This window comes from Cydia pomonella, chromosome 20 (assembly GCF_033807575.1).
Source record: "Cydia pomonella isolate Wapato2018A chromosome 20, ilCydPomo1, whole genome shotgun sequence".
NCBI classification, from domain to species: domain Eukaryota; kingdom Metazoa; phylum Arthropoda; class Insecta; order Lepidoptera; family Tortricidae; genus Cydia; species Cydia pomonella.
In genome coordinates this window covers 2389782-2407717 of record NC_084722.1, presented here as the reverse complement: position 1 = coordinate 2407717, position 17936 = coordinate 2389782, and the positions used below count along the sequence as shown (strand labels likewise).

The following is a 17936-nucleotide window of genomic DNA, read 5'->3' as shown; positions in this document are numbered from 1 at the left end:
CTGATGTGGTAATAAAAGTTACTACTTTAATATATGTTTTATTTACCTTGAGTCACAGATTATCGGTAATCCATTTGTAGCGTTTGTTTGACAGTTAAATCAGTCAGTTGACGACCGGTTTGGCCTAGTGGGTAGTGACCCTGCCTACGAAGCTGATGGTCCCGGGTTCAAATCCTGGTAAGGGCATGTATTTGTGTGATGAGCATGGATATTTGTTCCTGAGTCATGGGTGTTTTCTATGTATTTAAGTATTTATGAATATTTATATATTATATATATCGTTGTCTAAGTACCCTGAACACAAGCCTTATTGAGCTTACTGTAGGACTTAGTCAATTTGTGTAATAATGTCCTATAATATTTATTTAGTTACAAACTGTATATAGAGACCTTGCGTGTTGGAGGGCCTGCCATCTTGTGAGCAACATCGAAAACTTTAACTTGACATTGCTATAGTACAGTGCTGCCGTCTACTACGTTGTGCCGCCATTGTGAGTATGCGTACCTTAATATATGGGCAATAAAGTCGTGTATACATATTTTTGGCACTTTATTCGTATCGATATTTTCAGACGTGACCGTTCAAAAAACATGTTATCTTAGAATGGGATGTTAAAGTGTTGAGAAATGCTGTTTACTGGTCAAAATGCATTACTTGAAAACAGTTTACGCGCACTGCCCATACATGAGTCGCGCCGAGATAAGACACGACACGATCAGCGCACTTTCGCATTCGCAAAACATTCACTTTATTTGATTAAAATGATGCGAATATTCGTATATATTAATGCGAATGCGAATATTCGTGACATCCCTAGACTCTAAGGGCCTCGCACTTGTATCGTAAATAACTATTTTAACCTCTCATGTGCCGCGAGTATTTTTTTCAAATAGTTTCTTCATACGTGGATCCGCGTTCCGGCAAACGAGAACTTAATACATTTGCTCACAAAAGTGCTACTTTACGTACATGTTAAACAGAGCATGCGGAAACTTTTCCAATTTTTTTAAATGTATACTTGTTCCAATTTATGACTACTTATTGATGAGTGTTAATGTTAGTTTCCTTTGAAAGTCATAATGAACATAAAAACCCACTGATAATGTAAGAATAATAAAAACATAAGTATTTCATATTTTATTACTTACCTCTTCATCATTATAACATGATTATTTTTTAATATTGAATATTGAAAAGTTGTTCTTAATAAGTTTTCTGAATAGAACGGAATAGCTGCCGAAACGCCTGTCAAATAAACGCGTTTTTTCTTACTGGAAGCATGTTTTAAGTTTCCAAAGGCAACATTCGATATTTTTTTTATACAATTTAAATATACAATACACAAATAATTGCAAATAACTATACTGCGGTAATAATAGTACAATGTTTTTATATTTACAATTGTTTCTGTCTTATAGAACATGCATAAAAAATTACTTGTTGCTTTTCTTATTTTTTTTATTTATTAAACTGTATCAAAAATCGTCGTTCGATACACTTTCCTCACTAGCATCGAAATGTAATAATGTATATGTATGTGTGTATGTGTGTGTATGTAATGTATGTGTAATGTAATGTGTATGTAATTCTCTTGTTTCGCCCGGGTCGAACCGAATAAAAATTCCAAAATAACACCCGCAATTTTATTCGAATAGCTAGTGTATATACAGTTAATGGTAAAATATCTCCAACATTAGGTCTTATACTCGTCTGTCGTACAAAATATCCATAAAATCGAATATTTAGTACACAACAATAGGGTGAGACAAGTGAATTGTAAAATAACTTTGAATGCTGTTTTGTTTCTTTTAAGTAAAATGAGACAATTTAAGGTTTCAAGGCACTTTCCATCCATTGCCCATTCATTTTTTCCACACTATATTAGTCATGGCGTTCAATGGGATAAAGATGTCAAAAAATAACCAAAAATGCTACAAAGATTGTAAATTTTTATATCTCAAGACTTTCATACAAATTATAAAACCACAAATTTCACTGGCTCCTCACAAGTCCACATATCAAATCGTATACTCTCAGATACGACTGTTTTTCGAAGAACTCAATGTAGATTTCCACCATCAGCAGCACCAGATACGCCGAGAACACGGTCACTCCCGTCCATGAGCGCTCTTTGGGATTGCTGTAGCTAAAGCGGGCGCTTCTTTCCATGATAGAATATATCACTTAAAAGACAGTTTTTCTGCTCATTTTTGTTCAAGAACTGATGGGCAAACACCTCTTTTTTGCTAGTAGTACTCTACTCTATTCAGATCTTTCAATAATTTGAATCGAACGCATTTGGTGCACTTGCTAAAGGGACACTTGAAACGCTATATGGTTCTGACATTGGCGACTTGAACATAAAATTAATAAAATTTCACAATGCAATATGCATTTTTAAGATGTAAAATTACTTAAATTACACTGAAACCAGTCTAGTCTCAAACGTCAACAAATTTAATATAGGTTCAGTCTGAAATGCGTATTTGTCAGCTAGCCAAGATTTGTATTTATAGAATAACGATGGAATACTCATGGTCAAGTGAATGAACTTTGATATTAGATGGGGTATACCAGTCTGCAGAAAATGTATTATGGTGAACATACATTAATTTTCACCACACCAACTGGTAATGTTCAAAAACTCATGAGAAAGTTACATTTTATACGCAAAGTAATCAGATGCACATTTTAAGTTGTTTCCTTATAACATACACCTAACATAGCTGGTAGAATTGACTTTTATCTATAAATGATGATTTTGGATTATTTATTTTTTATTACGTTCATTTTGATTTTGCTATTTTTAGTTTCTCATATTTAGTATTTTCCTTGTGTTGGTTCGGTGAAAAATGTTATCTCACTCGGAGGCAGTTTGTTTAATCTCTCGCAACGCTCAAAATACCACTTCTATGCTCGTGGTTCAATTTTGGAATCTTTCGCTTGCTTGAGTATCAATATTAGCACAAGCGGTTAAACAACAACTTTACCCCCTTGTAAAACAAATAACTATTACCTAATTATGTATAGAAACCCACCCATGGACATACATAGGGCTAATTTGCATAGGGCTCTGAAGTTGCTGGCGTCCATAGGGCAAGGGACTGCTTACCGTCAGGCGGGCTGTATGCTTGTTTACCACCGGCGTAGTATAAAAAAAGTACACCATACACTTCATGGATTTCAACGTCACTAAACAGTGAACTTAGAAAATTCTCATCGAAAAATAGCGAACATTTTAGCGGCGGCGGACGGTTGGTGCAGCCGACCCACGGACTGCTACAATCGAAAACATTTTCTTTTGGCTTTGCCATCATCCAGGAAGAACAAGGAACACAGAACACAGCACTTCGAAATCAAATAAAACCCAGCGTCGATTTGCATCATATTTATTGATTGAGTCCTCCAAAACTTTGTTTTCGCTTTACTCGGACTTACAAGGATTATCTTTTCTTTCGGCTACTTAAATTACATTATTAATATTACAATTTATAAAGAAATCACAATGACAGGGCGCGCCGCGGCGCCCGCCCGGCGCCAACAGAACTTTAATATAATCAGTCGTTTTTACATAATATAAAACATTTACAACACGCCGGCCCTCGGGCCCGCCACCTCGCTTATATACAAATAAACCCTAGTATACAATAACATACAAAACAATAACACTCGACCTCTCATCAGGTCTTCCATTCATCCTCGACGTAAAACTGATTTGATTCTGTCTGTCTAAAATTATAAAGTGTAAACGAGTCAATTTCAAGTCGATATTTACCCATAGTCTTGTTAATATTAGAAGTGTTTCTATAGTGCCTTGGTTAAAAAACAAACGTTAACTCTTACTGAAATAACAGGATTTGTAAAAAATGTATATGTAATCGATTTATAAATTGCAAAAATAATGTATAAATTATAATAAATGGTGGCGGCATCCGACGGGCTCGGTTTGATTTATGCTGTCGTCGCGTCCCGGGGCTCTCAAAGCGACACTTTTAAAAACAGATGCCGACTCCGAGAGCTCGACCCTCGCGGACCTACTGCCAACTGGTCGTGCATCCCTTCTATTGCCAATGAAATTCGACCAGCTCGCGTCACGTTTAAAACCCGTTAGATGTACTAACTTTAGCTTAGTTCAAAGATCATTTGAAATGGAGGTTGATTGTCAAAGAAAATTTTGTAGCCATAGTAAATTTACTGCCATCTTTCGACACATGATTACAACTTTTAGAACGCTGTCCCAAACTGAATTGTTAACCTTACGACTTTGTAATAGAGGCTTGCCGTGACCCATATACGGCGCACGGACAGTGAACGTGTTAAAATTTAAGTCATGTGTCGAAAGATGGCAGTAAATTTACTGTGGCTATAAGGTTTTCTCCGATAATCCACCCCTGTTTCAAATTCACTTTGCTTAAATGTAAGATATCGCGAGCGAGGTTCATGGAGATCTGTAATATAGTATAGAAAAGATGTCGGCCAGAGCTGGCGAGCAGGTCCGCCGGGCGGTGCGGGCGCGGGCAGCGGGTGCACACGCGGGTGGCCGGCGCGGGCGGCGGGGCCCCGCATGTGGCCGCGGGGGCCGGACCTAGCTAACGAAAACAAATCTCTATCGTACCTTACCTAAGTATAATTACAAATGCACAGAATGTATACATGATGACGTGTTTATACCGATTACCGTGTACTAATATTTATAAACGTATATTGGGCCGGCGCCGCGCTATACGGGTGCTATGTACAGGGAGCCCCTAGGGCCGGAGCGGCGAGGAATCTGCGCGTACATGTACACCGGTCGGTACACGGTGGTCGCCGGTCGCCCACGGACATGTACACCAGTCGGTACACGGTGGTCGCCGGTCGCCCACGGCCATGTACACCAGTCGGTACACGGTGGTCGCCGGTCGCCCACGGACATGTACACCAGTCGGTACACGGTGGTCGCCGGTCGCCCACGGCCATGTACACCAGTCGGTACACGGTGGTCGCCGGTCGCCCACGGACATGTACACCAGTCGGTACACGCTGGTCGCCGGTCGCCCGCGGACACCGGCGACCAGCGACCGGCGACGGAAGACCTGGGCGCGGCCCGGGCCTCCTGCACCGCCGCCTGCGACCTGACCGATATTACACCTTAGTTATCCGCAGTAACATTTAATATTGGTCAGTCACTATAAGCTATAATGACACCAAACTGGTGTTAAAATTAACTTTAGCAAAAAGCATAGACAAGGAATGAGTATGCACATATTGATGTACAATATTGACAGCTAACTCTACATGACGCTATACTAGTTAGTATTTCGAAACTTAACAGTTTACAATCTAATTATCCCATAATACCAACCGCACAGCATCATTTAGGTCAGCTGTCGAATACATTCCTACATTTTGTACCTCTTCGTTTGTTCCTTTCCTTGTCTATGATGAAAATCAAGCGATATTATAGCTTTTTAAATATAAAATATACAATTGGAGCGGCGGTGTAGGAGCGCAGGTCCGCTGTATCTCGTGCCACAGACGGAGTGGCATTGACGCCGGGGCACCTAACTTTACATTACACCGATTCGTATCGAACATAACCAACAAAATTTCAAAGCCCCTAGCGATGGACAAAACGTAATAAATATAATATACACTATAGAAGCGTCCACAGATTCCTCGTACACTTAAAGCTTGCCACAACTCGATATATATTCCCTGCTTTAATCGCCTAACACTTTAAAATTTACACTTGTCCATAACACTCACAAAGTCTGTCACTTAACGTCCGTGACGCTCGAAGCATATTCTATCTTACATTAAGCCAAGCCGGTTGGCGTAGTCAAAGTTTAAAATCTTTTTCTATGTTACTTCGGACGGCTGTCAGTTTAACGTCCATAGTTTCATTCCTTAAGTCCATCCGTTCAGTCCTTAAGTTAAAAATCTGAGTATTTAAGATTCTTCCGTAGGACTGTAATTAAGCTCTACTTTGTGAAATTTTTATCAGCATCACATAAACCACTGTCTGGTTTTGATTTTTTTTATCTAGAGCTTTGGGTCGTGTTCCATCTGTTCAATATCTTGGTCCAATGTGTATTTGCGTCTCGCATTTTGCTTAATGGCAGAATGAGATAAAATGCACATTGGACAAAAAAAATCGATAGGTGGAATTATACCCTTAGTTCTGTTTCGTTCAAATTGGTGTGAGGTTCACTCAAATCATTTTTATTCACAAGCAAAAATTCAAATAGTGTTTCAACAAGTTTTATGCCGCGTTTTACAGTAGCTTCCGTATCAGGTTTTTGTTTATACAGCAGATGGTCGGTTCGCTTTTAACTTAAGCCTGAAGCCAATACTATAGTTTTACAGAAATCTTCACTATTTTCTACATCTTCATTAGTCGATTTCTTCCTCCGATTTCATTGTGAACTTGACAGACATCACTCTATCTGTATATAAGTGGCCTTTGGCCTCGACATGGTCGCTAAACAGACGCCGTTATGGAGCGGAGGAGGGACTTTCGGCCTCGTCGCGGACTCAATAGCCACTTCCAACCCTGATGTTGTTTAATTTCTCCATTGGCCATTCGGTCGGCCGGGCCATTTTCCGACGGTGCGTCGAAAGCGTGTCTCAGGAGAGTCTGGGCCTGCATGCTCGCCTGTGTGGGCGGTGTGGCCGGTGTGGGCGGGGCGGGCGCGCTCAGCAGACGGCGCGGGTGAGTGTGGGCGGGGGCGGGGGCGGGGGCGGGGGCGGGGCGCGCAGGCGCCGTCAGTCCTCGTCGGAGAGCGGCTCGTAGCGCGCCGACATGAGCGGCGCGGGCTCGGGCGGCGCCGGCGCGCCCGGCGTCGGCGCCATCGACGTCACCGCCGCCGCCGCCGCCGGACCCGGACCTGGACACAATAACATCTTCATATCGACTGGTTACAACAAAATTGTATTTTATACAATCGTAATAAAATAATAGACAGCTTTCCAGTCGAGTACCGTGTTTTGCTGAGTTGCCTAAGTAAGGTACGAAATTGAAAAACTCGATTCAACCATTACAGTCGCCGAGTAGAAAAACCTTCTTTTAAAAATGTTTTTGTAATAAAAATAAAACATCAACAATTTGAGCTCCCCACCCTTGGCTTAGCTATTTTGTCTGCGTTGAAGAATAATAAATGAGCACGACTTCTACGATTAATTACGCACTCGATTTGTATTAGCAAGGTCTCTTCAGTTACGACAGAAGTGATGTTTGTAAGTAAATTTGTAGAATAACTTCCCATCACTTGTAAGAGCACTAAAAACTTAACGCCGAGTAGCATAGGCGGTAGCGGGGAACGTCAACCCAAATGCTTTCGCGAGTTCAATATGTACTCAATCTGTGTTATCATGGTTAGGACTCCGGGAATTTGTTTTGTAGGAAGCGCTGTTTATAAATAGGCTTACCATCACAATAGAAAAATCACTAGAAACCGATCCCACCGTGTTAGCAGATACGTTTAGTATAGAGTAAGCGCGCACGCATAGGCGATAGCGAAAAGCGTCAGATCTGGTTTGCGCTCTTTATCACTTCACATGACTTTCACGGATATACTCGATCGGTGTTATTGAGGACTCGGTGCTGTTTGTAAATAAACTCACCGTCACTAGTAGAAGGAGCACTCGAAACTGGTCCCGCCGTAGTCGCAGGCACGTTTAGCGCGGAGTAAGGATACGCATAAGCGGTAGCGGGGAACGCCAGCGCCGGTTTACGCTCGTCGGCGTCGCTGCGCATGACCTCGACGATGCGGTTGGTGACGTAGTCGAACGGTGTCAACATAGTTGAGGAGTTGCAGCCGGAGAAACGCCGAGTGCTGTTCGCTCTGAAATTAAAATGGTGGACGTTGTGTTGTTTAAAAGGTAACATTAAGAAATATGGAATAAGGTCAATGTCATGTGAGACTGAACGACGATCCATGGACGATACATGGACAACATTCATAAAGCAGCAATACATATCTAGGAGAGGTAAGCAGTTACTAGAATCCTGGCATACTTATTTCGCTACCTTTATTTGGAATAGTATATAAAACAAAAATTGTGCGGGTGGTAGGCCTGTGGTTACCTGTTGGGGTGGTGGTTGTCGGGCGGGCTGACGGGCTCGAGGTAGGGCGCGTGTTTGGGCGGGTGGTAGGCCTGTGGTTACCTGTTGGGATGGTGGTTGTCGGGCGGGCTGACGGGCTCGAGGTAGGGCGCGTGTTTGGGCGGGTGGTAGGCCTGTGGTTACCTGTTGGGGTGGTGGTTGTCGGGCGGGCTGACGGGCTCGAGGTAGGGCGCGTGTTTGGGCGGGTGGTACGCCTGTGGTTACCTGTTGGGATGGTGGTTGTCGGGCGGGCTGACGGGCTCGAGGTAGGGCGCGTGTTTGGGCGGGTGGTACGCCTGTGGTTACCTGTTGGGATGGTGGTTGTCGGGCGGGCTGACGGGCTCGAGGTAGGGCGCGTGTTTGGGCGGGTGGTAGGCCTGTGGTTACCTGTTGGGGTGGTGGTTGTCGGGCGGACTGACGGGCTCGAGGTAGGGCGCGTGTTAGGGCGGGTGGTACGCCTGTGGTTACCTGTTGGGATGGTGGTTGTCGGGCGGGCTGACGGGCTCGAGGTAGGGCGCGTGTTTGGGCGGGTGGTACGCCTGTGGTTACCTGTTGGGATGGTGGTTGTCGGGCGGGCTAACGGGCTCGAGGTAGGGCGCGTGTTTGGGCGGGTGGTAGGCCTGTGGTTACCTGTTGGGGTGGTGGTTGTCGGGCGGGCTGACGGGCTCGAGGTAGGGCGCGTGTTTGGGCGGGTGGTACGCCTGTGGTTACCTGTTGGGATGGTGGTTGTCGGGCGGGCTGACGGGCTCGAGGTAGGGCGCGTGTTTGGGCGGGTGGTACGCCTGTGGTTACCTGTTGGGATGGTGGTTGTCGGGCGGGCTGACGGGCTCGAGGTAGGGCGCGTGTTTAGGCGGGTGGTAGGCCTGTGGTTACCTGTTGGGGTGGTGGTTGTCGGGCGGGCTGACGGGCTCGAGGTAGGGCGCGTGTTTGGGCGGGTGGTAGGCCTGTGGTTACCTGTTGGGGTGGTGGTTGTCGGGCGGGCTGACGGGCTCGAGGTAGGGCGCGTGTTTGGGCGGGTGGTAGGCCTGTGGTTACCTGTTGGGGTGGTGGTTGTCGGGCGGGCTGACGGGCTCGAGGTAGGGCGCGTGTTTGGGCGGGTGGTAGGCCTGTGGTTACCTGTTGGGGTGGTGGTTGTCGGGCGGGCTGACGGGCTCGAGGTAGGGCGCGTGTTTGGGCGGGTGGTAGGCCTGTGGTTACCTGTTGGGGTGGTGGTTGTCGGGCGGGCTGACGGGCTCGAGGTAGGGCGCGTGTTTGGGCGGGTGGTACGCCTGTGGTTACCTGTTGGGGTGGTGGTTGTCGGGCGGGCTGACGGGCTCGAGGTAGGGCGGGTGGTACGCCTGTGGTTACCTGTTGGGGTGGTGGTTGTCGGGCGGGCTGACGGGCTCGAGGTAGGGCGCGTGTTTGGGCGGGTGGTACGCCTGTGGTTACCTGTTGGGGTGGTGGTTGTCGGGCGGGCTGACGGGCTCGAGGTAGGGCGCGTGTTTGGGCGGGTGGTAGGCCTGTGGTTACCTGTTGGGGTGGTGGTTGTCGGGCGGGCTGACGGGCTCGAGGTAGGGCGCGTGTTTGGGCGGGTGGTACGCCTGTGGTTACCTGTTGGGGTGGTGGTTGTCGGGCGGGCTGACGGGCTCGAGGTAGGGCGCGTGTTTGGGCGGGTGGTAGGCCTGTGGTTACCTGTTGGGGTGGTGGTTGTCGGGCGGGCTGACGGGCTCGAGGTAGGGCGCGTGTTTGGGCGGGTGGTAGGCCTGTGGTTACCTGTTGGGGTGGTGGTTGTCGGGCGGGCTGACGGGCTCGAGGTAGGGCGCGTGTTTGGGCGGGTGGTAGGCCTGTGGTTACCTGTTGGGGTGGTGGTTGTCGGGCGGGCTGACGGGCTCGAGGTAGGGCGCGTGTTTGGGCGGGTGGTAGGCCTGTGGTTACCTGTTGGGGTGGTGGTTGTCGGGCGGGCTGACGGGCTCGAGGTAGGGCGCGTGTTTGGGCGGGTGGTAGGCCTGTGGTTACCTGTTGGGGTGGTGGTTGTCGGGCGGGCTGACGGGCTCGAGGTAGGGCGCGTGTTTGGGCGGGTGGTAGGCCTGTGGTTACCTGTTGGGGTGGTGGTTGTCGGGCGGGCTGACGGGCTCGAGGTAGGGCGCGTGTTTGGGCGGGTGGTAGGCCTGTGGTTACCTGTTGGGGTGGTGGTTGTCGGGCGGGCTGACGGGCTCGAGGTAGGGCGCGTGTTTGGGCGCGTCGCGTCGCTTCCACTCCTCGCCCGCGTACTCCGACACCGGCGCACCTACGTTGTATCGGCTACTGTAAGGAGACAACACATTCATTAATTACCTTTTTAACTCTCTTTTATCTATAAGACCTTGTATATTCGTTTTCAAGCTGACCCTTATGCCTAACCCTTTGTGTATTGTAAGTAAAACCGCACGTGCTATTTACCCGCATAAACAAAAAGGTTCGGTCATTGGCGTATAATTCTAATTGGCACCGGAGCGCGGGCTAGTCCAACGCTCAAAAAACCAGTGTAGATGCACTCTCCGTTAACGCGCCTTTGTTACGCATCTCGACGACACATTTTAGACTGGTTCTGTAGCGTTCGGCTCGCCGGCACTCAGTAACCGTAGAGGGACCACACAGCCTCGCTCACAAGGCATTTTTAATTTTGAATCTTATTGCAATTTCAATAGGAGTTGTAATTCAATAACCCGGTGAAAGTGAGCGAATCTTTTTTTGTACAGGTAAGTAGCACGTGCGGTTTTACTTACAATAGACAATGAGATAGGCCGTAAGGGACCAACATTAAATGAGCAACTATACATTTGTCATTGCACTGGCGTATTGGCGTAAATATTGTTTGTAACGTATTGGCTGTTGAGTGCATACCACGCTCGGTTGCATATTACAATGAAAATTGAAACCCGCCTCGAGACAACCGCGGTTACAGCCACAAATGCACATGAACCTCTCAGAAAAGGAGCAGAATTATAACCAAAAAATATACGCCTTGGCTTTGCAATACCCATTTTGTTGGTCAAATTATTTTTTATTTATTTTAATTCTTAGGAAAACTTAGAGCTAGAGTAACAAAATAGGTTGTGAAATAGAAACAGTAAGCCAATTACAAGTTTCCACATAATTCACGTATTTTTTTTTCCCATTACAATCAGTCTAACTTCTGATAGTGCGACGGGTGCGTGGGACTGCCGAAGTGGAGACTGTCGTTCTTCGGATTGTTCATTATACTCACTTCTGATGATGGGGTGGTTGTGTGGGGCTGCAGAAATCGCGAGTAATGATGTTGGACGCGAGGTCCCCGAGCTTGATGCTGGCCGTGTGCGCCGGAGGCTCCTCCCGAGGTGGAGACTGTCGTTCTTCGCGTAGCGTCGGTGAACACTCGCGAATTATCGTCTGGAAATATGAGAAATATTTATAATAATATACAAGGTCAACTGTCTACAATTTCTAAGGTTTTTGAGATGTAGTCCGGTGACAGACAGACAGAATTTAAATTTGAAATTTGAGTTTTGATTGTCACCCTTATCTTACCTATCAAGCCTTAATAGTCACATTTAAGTTTTGTACTTACATTTCCCGCTCGCCTTTAGGGTGCTGATGATGGAGCATTTACTAGACCATGCATTCGCAGTTTTTAAGCAGATTTGCCGAAACTCATGACGTGAGGACAGCTCATGAGCGCCTAGGGCTCCATTTCCTCGTTGTTGCGAGTCCGCTGTCGATCCTCGAGGTGATACCAGTGAGTTGGGAGATATAGTGCGGGTACTCACGGGAGGGAAGCGCTGGTCGGTGGCGGCCTGGCTGATCTGGTGCGTGATGATGGCGTCGATGAGCGACGCGGCCGTCAGCGTGCCCTGTCCAGTGAGTTGGGAGATATAGTGCGGGTACTCACGGGAGGGAAGCGCTGGTCGGTGGCGGCCTGGCTGATCTGGTGCGTGATGATGGCGTCGATGAGCGACGCGGCCGTCAGCGTGCCCTGTCCAGTGAGTTGGGAGACATAGTGCGGGTACTCACGGGAGGGAAGCGCTGGTCGGTGGCGGCCTGGCTGATCTGGTGCGTGATGATGGCGTCGATGAGCGACGCGGCCGTCAGCGTGCCCTGTCCAGTGAGTTGGGAGATATAGTGCGGGTACTCACGGGAGGGAAGCGCTGGTCGGTGGCGGCCTGGCTGATCTGGTGCGTGATGATGGCGTCGATGAGCGACGCGGCCGTCAGCGTGCCCTGTCCAGTGAGTTGGGAGATATAGTGCGGGTACTCACGGGAGGGAAGCGCTGGTCGGTGGCGGCCTGGCTGATCTGGTGCGTGATGATGGCGTCGATGAGCGACGCGGCCGTCAGCGTGCCCTGTCCAGTGAGTTGGGAGATATAGTGCGGGTACTCACGGGAGGGAAGCGCTGGTCGGTGGCGGCCTGGCTGATCTGGTGCGTGATGATGGCGTCGATGAGCGACGCGGCCGTCAGCGTGCCCTGTCCAGTGAGTTGGGAGATATAGTGCGGGTACTCACGGGAGGGAAGCGCTGGTCGGTGGCGGCCTGGCTGATCTGGTGCGTGATGATGGCGTCGATGAGCGACGCGGCCGTCAGCGTGCCCTGTCCAGTGAGTTGGGAGATATAGTGCGGGTACTCACGGGAGGGAAGCGCTGGTCGGTGGCGGCCTGGCTGATCTGGTGCGTGATGATGGCGTCGATGAGCGACGCGGCCGTCAGCGTGCCCTGTCCAGTGAGTTGGGAGATATAGTGCGGGTACTCACGGGAGGGAAGCGCTGGTCGGTGGCGGCCTGGCTGATCTGGTGCGTGATGATGGCGTCGATGAGCGACGCGGCCGTCAGCGTGCCCTGTCCAGTGAGTTGGGAGATATAGTGCGGGTACTCACGGGAGGGAAGCGCTGGTCGGTGGCGGCCTGGCTGATCTGGTGCGTGATGATGGCGTCGATGAGCGACGCGGCCGTCAGCGTGCCCTGTCCAGTGAGTTGGGAGATATAGTGCGGGTACTCACGGGAGGGAAGCGCTGGTCGGTGGCGGCCTGGCTGATCTGGTGCGTGATGATGGCGTCGATGAGCGACGCGGCCGTCAGCGTGCCCTGTCCAGTGAGTTGGGAGATATAGTGCGGGTACTCACGGGAGGGAAGCGCTGGTCGGTGGCGGCCTGGCTGATCTGGTGCGTGATGATGGCGTCGATGAGCGACGCGGCCGTCAGCGTGCCCTGTCCAGTGAGTTGGGAGATATAGTGCGGGTACTCACGGGAGGGAAGCGCTGGTCGGTGGCGGCCTGGCTGATCTGGTGCGTGATGATGGCGTCGATGAGCGACGCGGCCGTCAGCGTGCCCTGTCCAGTGAGTTGGGAGATATAGTGCGGGTACTCACGGGAGGGAAGCGCTGGTCGGTGGCGGCCTGGCTGATCTGGTGCGTGATGATGGCGTCGATGAGCGACGCGGCCGTCAGCGTGCCCTGTCCAGTGAGTTGGGAGATATAGTGCGGGTACTCACGGGAGGGAAGCGCTGGTCGGTGGCGGCCTGGCTGATCTGGTGCGTGATGATGGCGTCGATGAGCGACGCGGCCGTCAGCGTGCCCTGTCCAGTGAGTTGGGAGATATAGTGCGGGTACTCACGGGAGGGAAGCGCTGGTCGGTGGCGGCCTGGCTGATCTGGTGCGTGATGATGGCGTCGATGAGCGACGCGGCCGTCAGCGTGCCCTGTCCAGTGAGTTGGGAGATATAGTGCGGGTACTCACGGGAGGGAAGCGCTGGTCGGTGGCGGCCTGGCTGATCTGGTGCGTGATGATGGCGTCGATGAGCGACGCGGCCGTCAGCGTGCCCTGTCCAGTGAGTTGGGAGATATAGTGCGGGTACTCACGGGAGGGAAGCGCTGGTCGGTGGCGGCCTGGCTGATCTGGTGCGTGATGATGGCGTCGATGAGCGACGCGGCCGTCAGCGTGCCCTGTCCAGTGAGTTGGGAGATATAGTGCGGGTACTCACGGGAGGGAAGCGCTGGTCGGTGGCGGCCTGGCTGATCTGGTGCGTGATGATGGCGTCGATGAGCGACGCGGCCGTCAGCGTGCCCTGTCCAGTGAGTTGGGAGATATAGTGCGGGTACTCACGGGAGGGAAGCGCTGGTCGGTGGCGGCCTGGCTGATCTGGTGCGTGATGATGGCGTCGATGAGCGACGCGGCCGTCAGCGTGCCCTGTCCAGTGAGTTGGGAGATATAGTGCGGGTACTCACGGGAGGGAAGCGCTGGTCGGTGGCGGCCTGGCTGATCTGGTGCGTGATGATGGCGTCGATGAGCGACGCGGCCGTCAGCGTGCCCTGTCCAGTGAGTTGGGAGATATAGTGCGGGTACTCACGGGAGGGAAGCGCTGGTCGGTGGCGGCCTGGCTGATCTGGTGCGTGATGATGGCGTCGATGAGCGACGCGGCCGTCAGCGTGCCCTGTCCAGTGAGTTGGGAGATATAGTGCGGGTACTCACGGGAGGGAAGCGCTGGTCGGTGGCGGCCTGGCTGATCTGGTGCGTGATGATGGCGTCGATGAGCGACGCGGCCGTCAGCGTGCCCTGTCCAGTGAGTTGGGAGATATAGTGCGGGTACTCACGGGAGGGAAGCGCTGGTCGGTGGCGGCCTGGCTGATCTGGTGCGTGATGATGGCGTCGATGAGCGACGCGGCCGTCAGCGTGCCCTGTCCAGTGAGTTGGGAGATATAGTGCGGGTACTCACGGGAGGGAAGCGCTGGTCGGTGGCGGCCTGGCTGATCTGGTGCGTGATGATGGCGTCGATGAGCGACGCGGCCGTCAGCGTGCCCTGTCCAGTGAGTTGGGAGATATAGTGCGGGTACTCACGGGAGGGAAGCGCTGGTCGGTGGCGGCCTGGCTGATCTGGTGCGTGATGATGGCGTCGATGAGCGACGCGGCCGTCAGCGTGCCCTGTCCAGTGAGTTGGGAGATATAGTGCGGGTACTCACGGGAGGGAAGCGCTGGTCGGTGGCGGCCTGGCTGATCTGGTGCGTGATGATGGCGTCGATGAGCGACGCGGCCGTCAGCGTGCCCTGTCCAGTGAGTTGGGAGATATAGTGCGGGTACTCACGGGAGGGAAGCGCTGGTCGGTGGCGGCCTGGCTGATCTGGTGCGTGATGATGGCGTCGATGAGCGACGCGGCCGTCAGCGTGCCCTGTCCAGTGAGTTGGGAGATATAGTGCGGGTACTCACGGGAGGGAAGCGCTGGTCGGTGGCGGCCTGGCTGATCTGGTGCGTGATGATGGCGTCGATGAGCGACGCGGCCGTCAGCGTGCCCTGTCCAGTGAGTTGGGAGATATAGTGCGGGTACTCACGGGAGGGAAGCGCTGGTCGGTGGCGGCCTGGCTGATCTGGTGCGTGATGATGGCGTCGATGAGCGACGCGGCCGTCAGCGTGCCCTGTCCAGTGAGTTGGGAGATATAGTGCGGGTACTCACGGGAGGGAAGCGCTGGTCGGTGGCGGCCTGGCTGATCTGGTGCGTGATGATGGCGTCGATGAGCGACGCGGCCGTCAGCGTGCCCTGTCCAGTGAGTTGGGAGATATAGTGCGGGTACTCACGGGAGGGAAGCGCTGGTCGGTGGCGGCCTGGCTGATCTGGTGCGTGATGATGGCGTCGATGAGCGACGCGGCCGTCAGCGTGCCCTGTCCAGTGAGTTGGGAGATATAGTGCGGGTACTCACGGGAGGGAAGCGCTGGTCGGTGGCGGCCTGGCTGATCTGGTGCGTGATGATGGCGTCGATGAGCGACGCGGCCGTCAGCGTGCCCTCCGTGCGCGCCGCGGGGGCGGCCGGCGCCGGCGCAGGCCGACTGCAATACCACGTTAATATTATTCTTATAGTCTGTCCAAAACAAATTTGTAGATAAGACAAAAAACCGAACAGAACCGAGAGACAGACAGAGACCGAGAGCAACAGAAATACATCATCTGTGAAAATGTCATCTTTCTAGCTATCACAGTTGATGAGGTTACAGCCTGGTAACAGACGGATAGACAGACATACAGACGGCGGACAGCGGAGTCTTAGTAATAGGGTCCCGTTTTACCCTTTAGGTAGTGAATCCTAAAAACTATACTACAAAACTATACGTACCGTAAAATGGGGTGAGTAGGGATTACGAGAGCAGTAGGGTTATGAATGGGGTGAGGAGGGATGACAGAGGGGTGAGTTGGTTTTTACAGGCTACTGCTATGAAAATTATATATTCTAATAACAAATCAAGCTATTATAATGTTCATAATCCCAAAGTGTCGATCCAACAATTTTTAAAACTCACCTTAGTCGGAAATCCCGCCTCACCCCTACTACGGGGTGAGCTGGGATTTCCTACTATTCGTATTTATCTTTAAAATTATGAAATGGAACTACACAAGAGTAAGGTTGCCAGAGCTCAACGAGGGGGGTGGGGTTAGGGTCGGCAACGCGCATGTAACTCCTCTGGAGTTGCAGGTGTACATAGGCTACGGAGACTGCTTAACATCAGGCAGGCCGTATGCTTGTTTGCCACCGACGTAGTATAAAAAAAAACACAAAAACAAAAACTAAAATTCAAAAGAAACACAAACATTTTGTACTGGAGATAAAATGACCTCTATAAATTGGAGTCCAAAATACATTGCTAATAATGTAAACAAACCAATTTACATTGATTTAAACCAACACGATTTTCATTCATAATTTTCAAACTAATACAGAACTTAATCGCGTAAACTTACGTTTATTATATGGCCTAGCGTTTCGAACGTGACGTTACGTTCGTGGTCACAGGCAGACTGGCGAGGAATTATTGTAGGGTTTTTTGGACGTTCGAAACGTCAGGCCATATAAACGTAAGTTTACGCGATTAAGTTCCGTATTAATTTTAAAATTATAAACCAAATAAGGATACAATTTACATTTTATATCCATTTTTTGTTAAAATATACGTCAGTTACGAGTAATAATATTTCAGTGAAATTAAACTCCATAAAAATTGTAAGTTAGATGTCAAATGCCAACAAAAGCTGTCTTATTTTTTTTAATTATTAGCTTTTTCTATAAGCCTTCGGTATAAATTGCTATGAACATCAGAGGATCCCTATCCCCAAGTCTTTCTGGTAGATCATCCACGACAAAATATATCTTCAGTCCAACTGAAAACAACTCCTCCTTTCTGTTGTTGTTGAGCCTGTTGTTGTTGTTATTGTTGATGTTGTTGTTGTTGCAGCTGTTGTTGCTGCTGTTGTTGTTGCTGTTATAACATTAACGGACTACTCACGTCTCCTTCCAAGTTTCAAGGTGCGGCGAGGCAGGATGCCGGTGGTGCGGTGGTTGCTGCTTGTACGGCTGCAGCAACCTTCTCTCGCCGTCCGCGTTGGAGCTGGCTGGCTGCTGCGGTGGCTGCTGCTGCTGTTGTTGTTGCTGTTGTGCCTGTTGCTGCTGCTGTTGTTGCTGTTGGTGTTGTTGCTGTTGGTGTTGTTGCTGTTGGTGTTGTTGCTGTTGGTGTTGTTGCTGTTGGTGTTGTTGCTGCTGGTGTTGTTGCTGCTGTTGTTGTTGTTGCTGCTGCTGTTATAAATAATTGATTTGTCAGTTACTAAATTAATTTTAATAAGCAGAAATGTCTGCGAAAGATGATATTAAGCCCAGAATAAATTTAAAATATATTCATACTCCAGCCCTCTGCCAACTGAGCCACTCTACCCCATCACGCAACGCCATCGCTAGGGTCCCCTAGACCCATATGGTGGAAATAAATTGCTGGCTATGGATGAGGTCTTGGTGGCTCAGTTGGCAGAGCGCTGGAGTATCGATGCAGAGGCCGTGAGTTCCAATCTCACCCAAGGCAGTAATTTTTCTACTGTCAAATTTGACGGTTACTTTCTA

General features: G+C 50.0%; 1 protein-coding gene across 1 annotated transcript in view; it reads right to left on the bottom strand.

Annotated features, from left to right (window-relative positions):
* Positions 1-3374: 3374 nt before the first annotated feature.
* Positions 3375-17936, bottom strand: part of LOC133529297 (bromodomain-containing protein 4B-like) — a 111844-nt gene continuing 97282 nt past the window's right edge. Inside the window, exons 29-34 of the mRNA XM_061866994.1 lie at positions 17332-17618; positions 15756-15882; positions 11314-11474; positions 10245-10370; positions 7607-7827; positions 3375-6870 (exon numbers count right to left, since the gene is read on the bottom strand). Coding sequence (XP_061722978.1) covers positions 6749-6870; positions 7607-7827; positions 10245-10370; positions 11314-11474; positions 15756-15882; positions 17332-17618 — 1044 coding nt within the window. The 3' untranslated portion in view covers positions 3375-6748. The remainder of the gene's footprint in view (positions 6871-7606; positions 7828-10244; positions 10371-11313; positions 11475-15755; positions 15883-17331; positions 17619-17936) is intronic.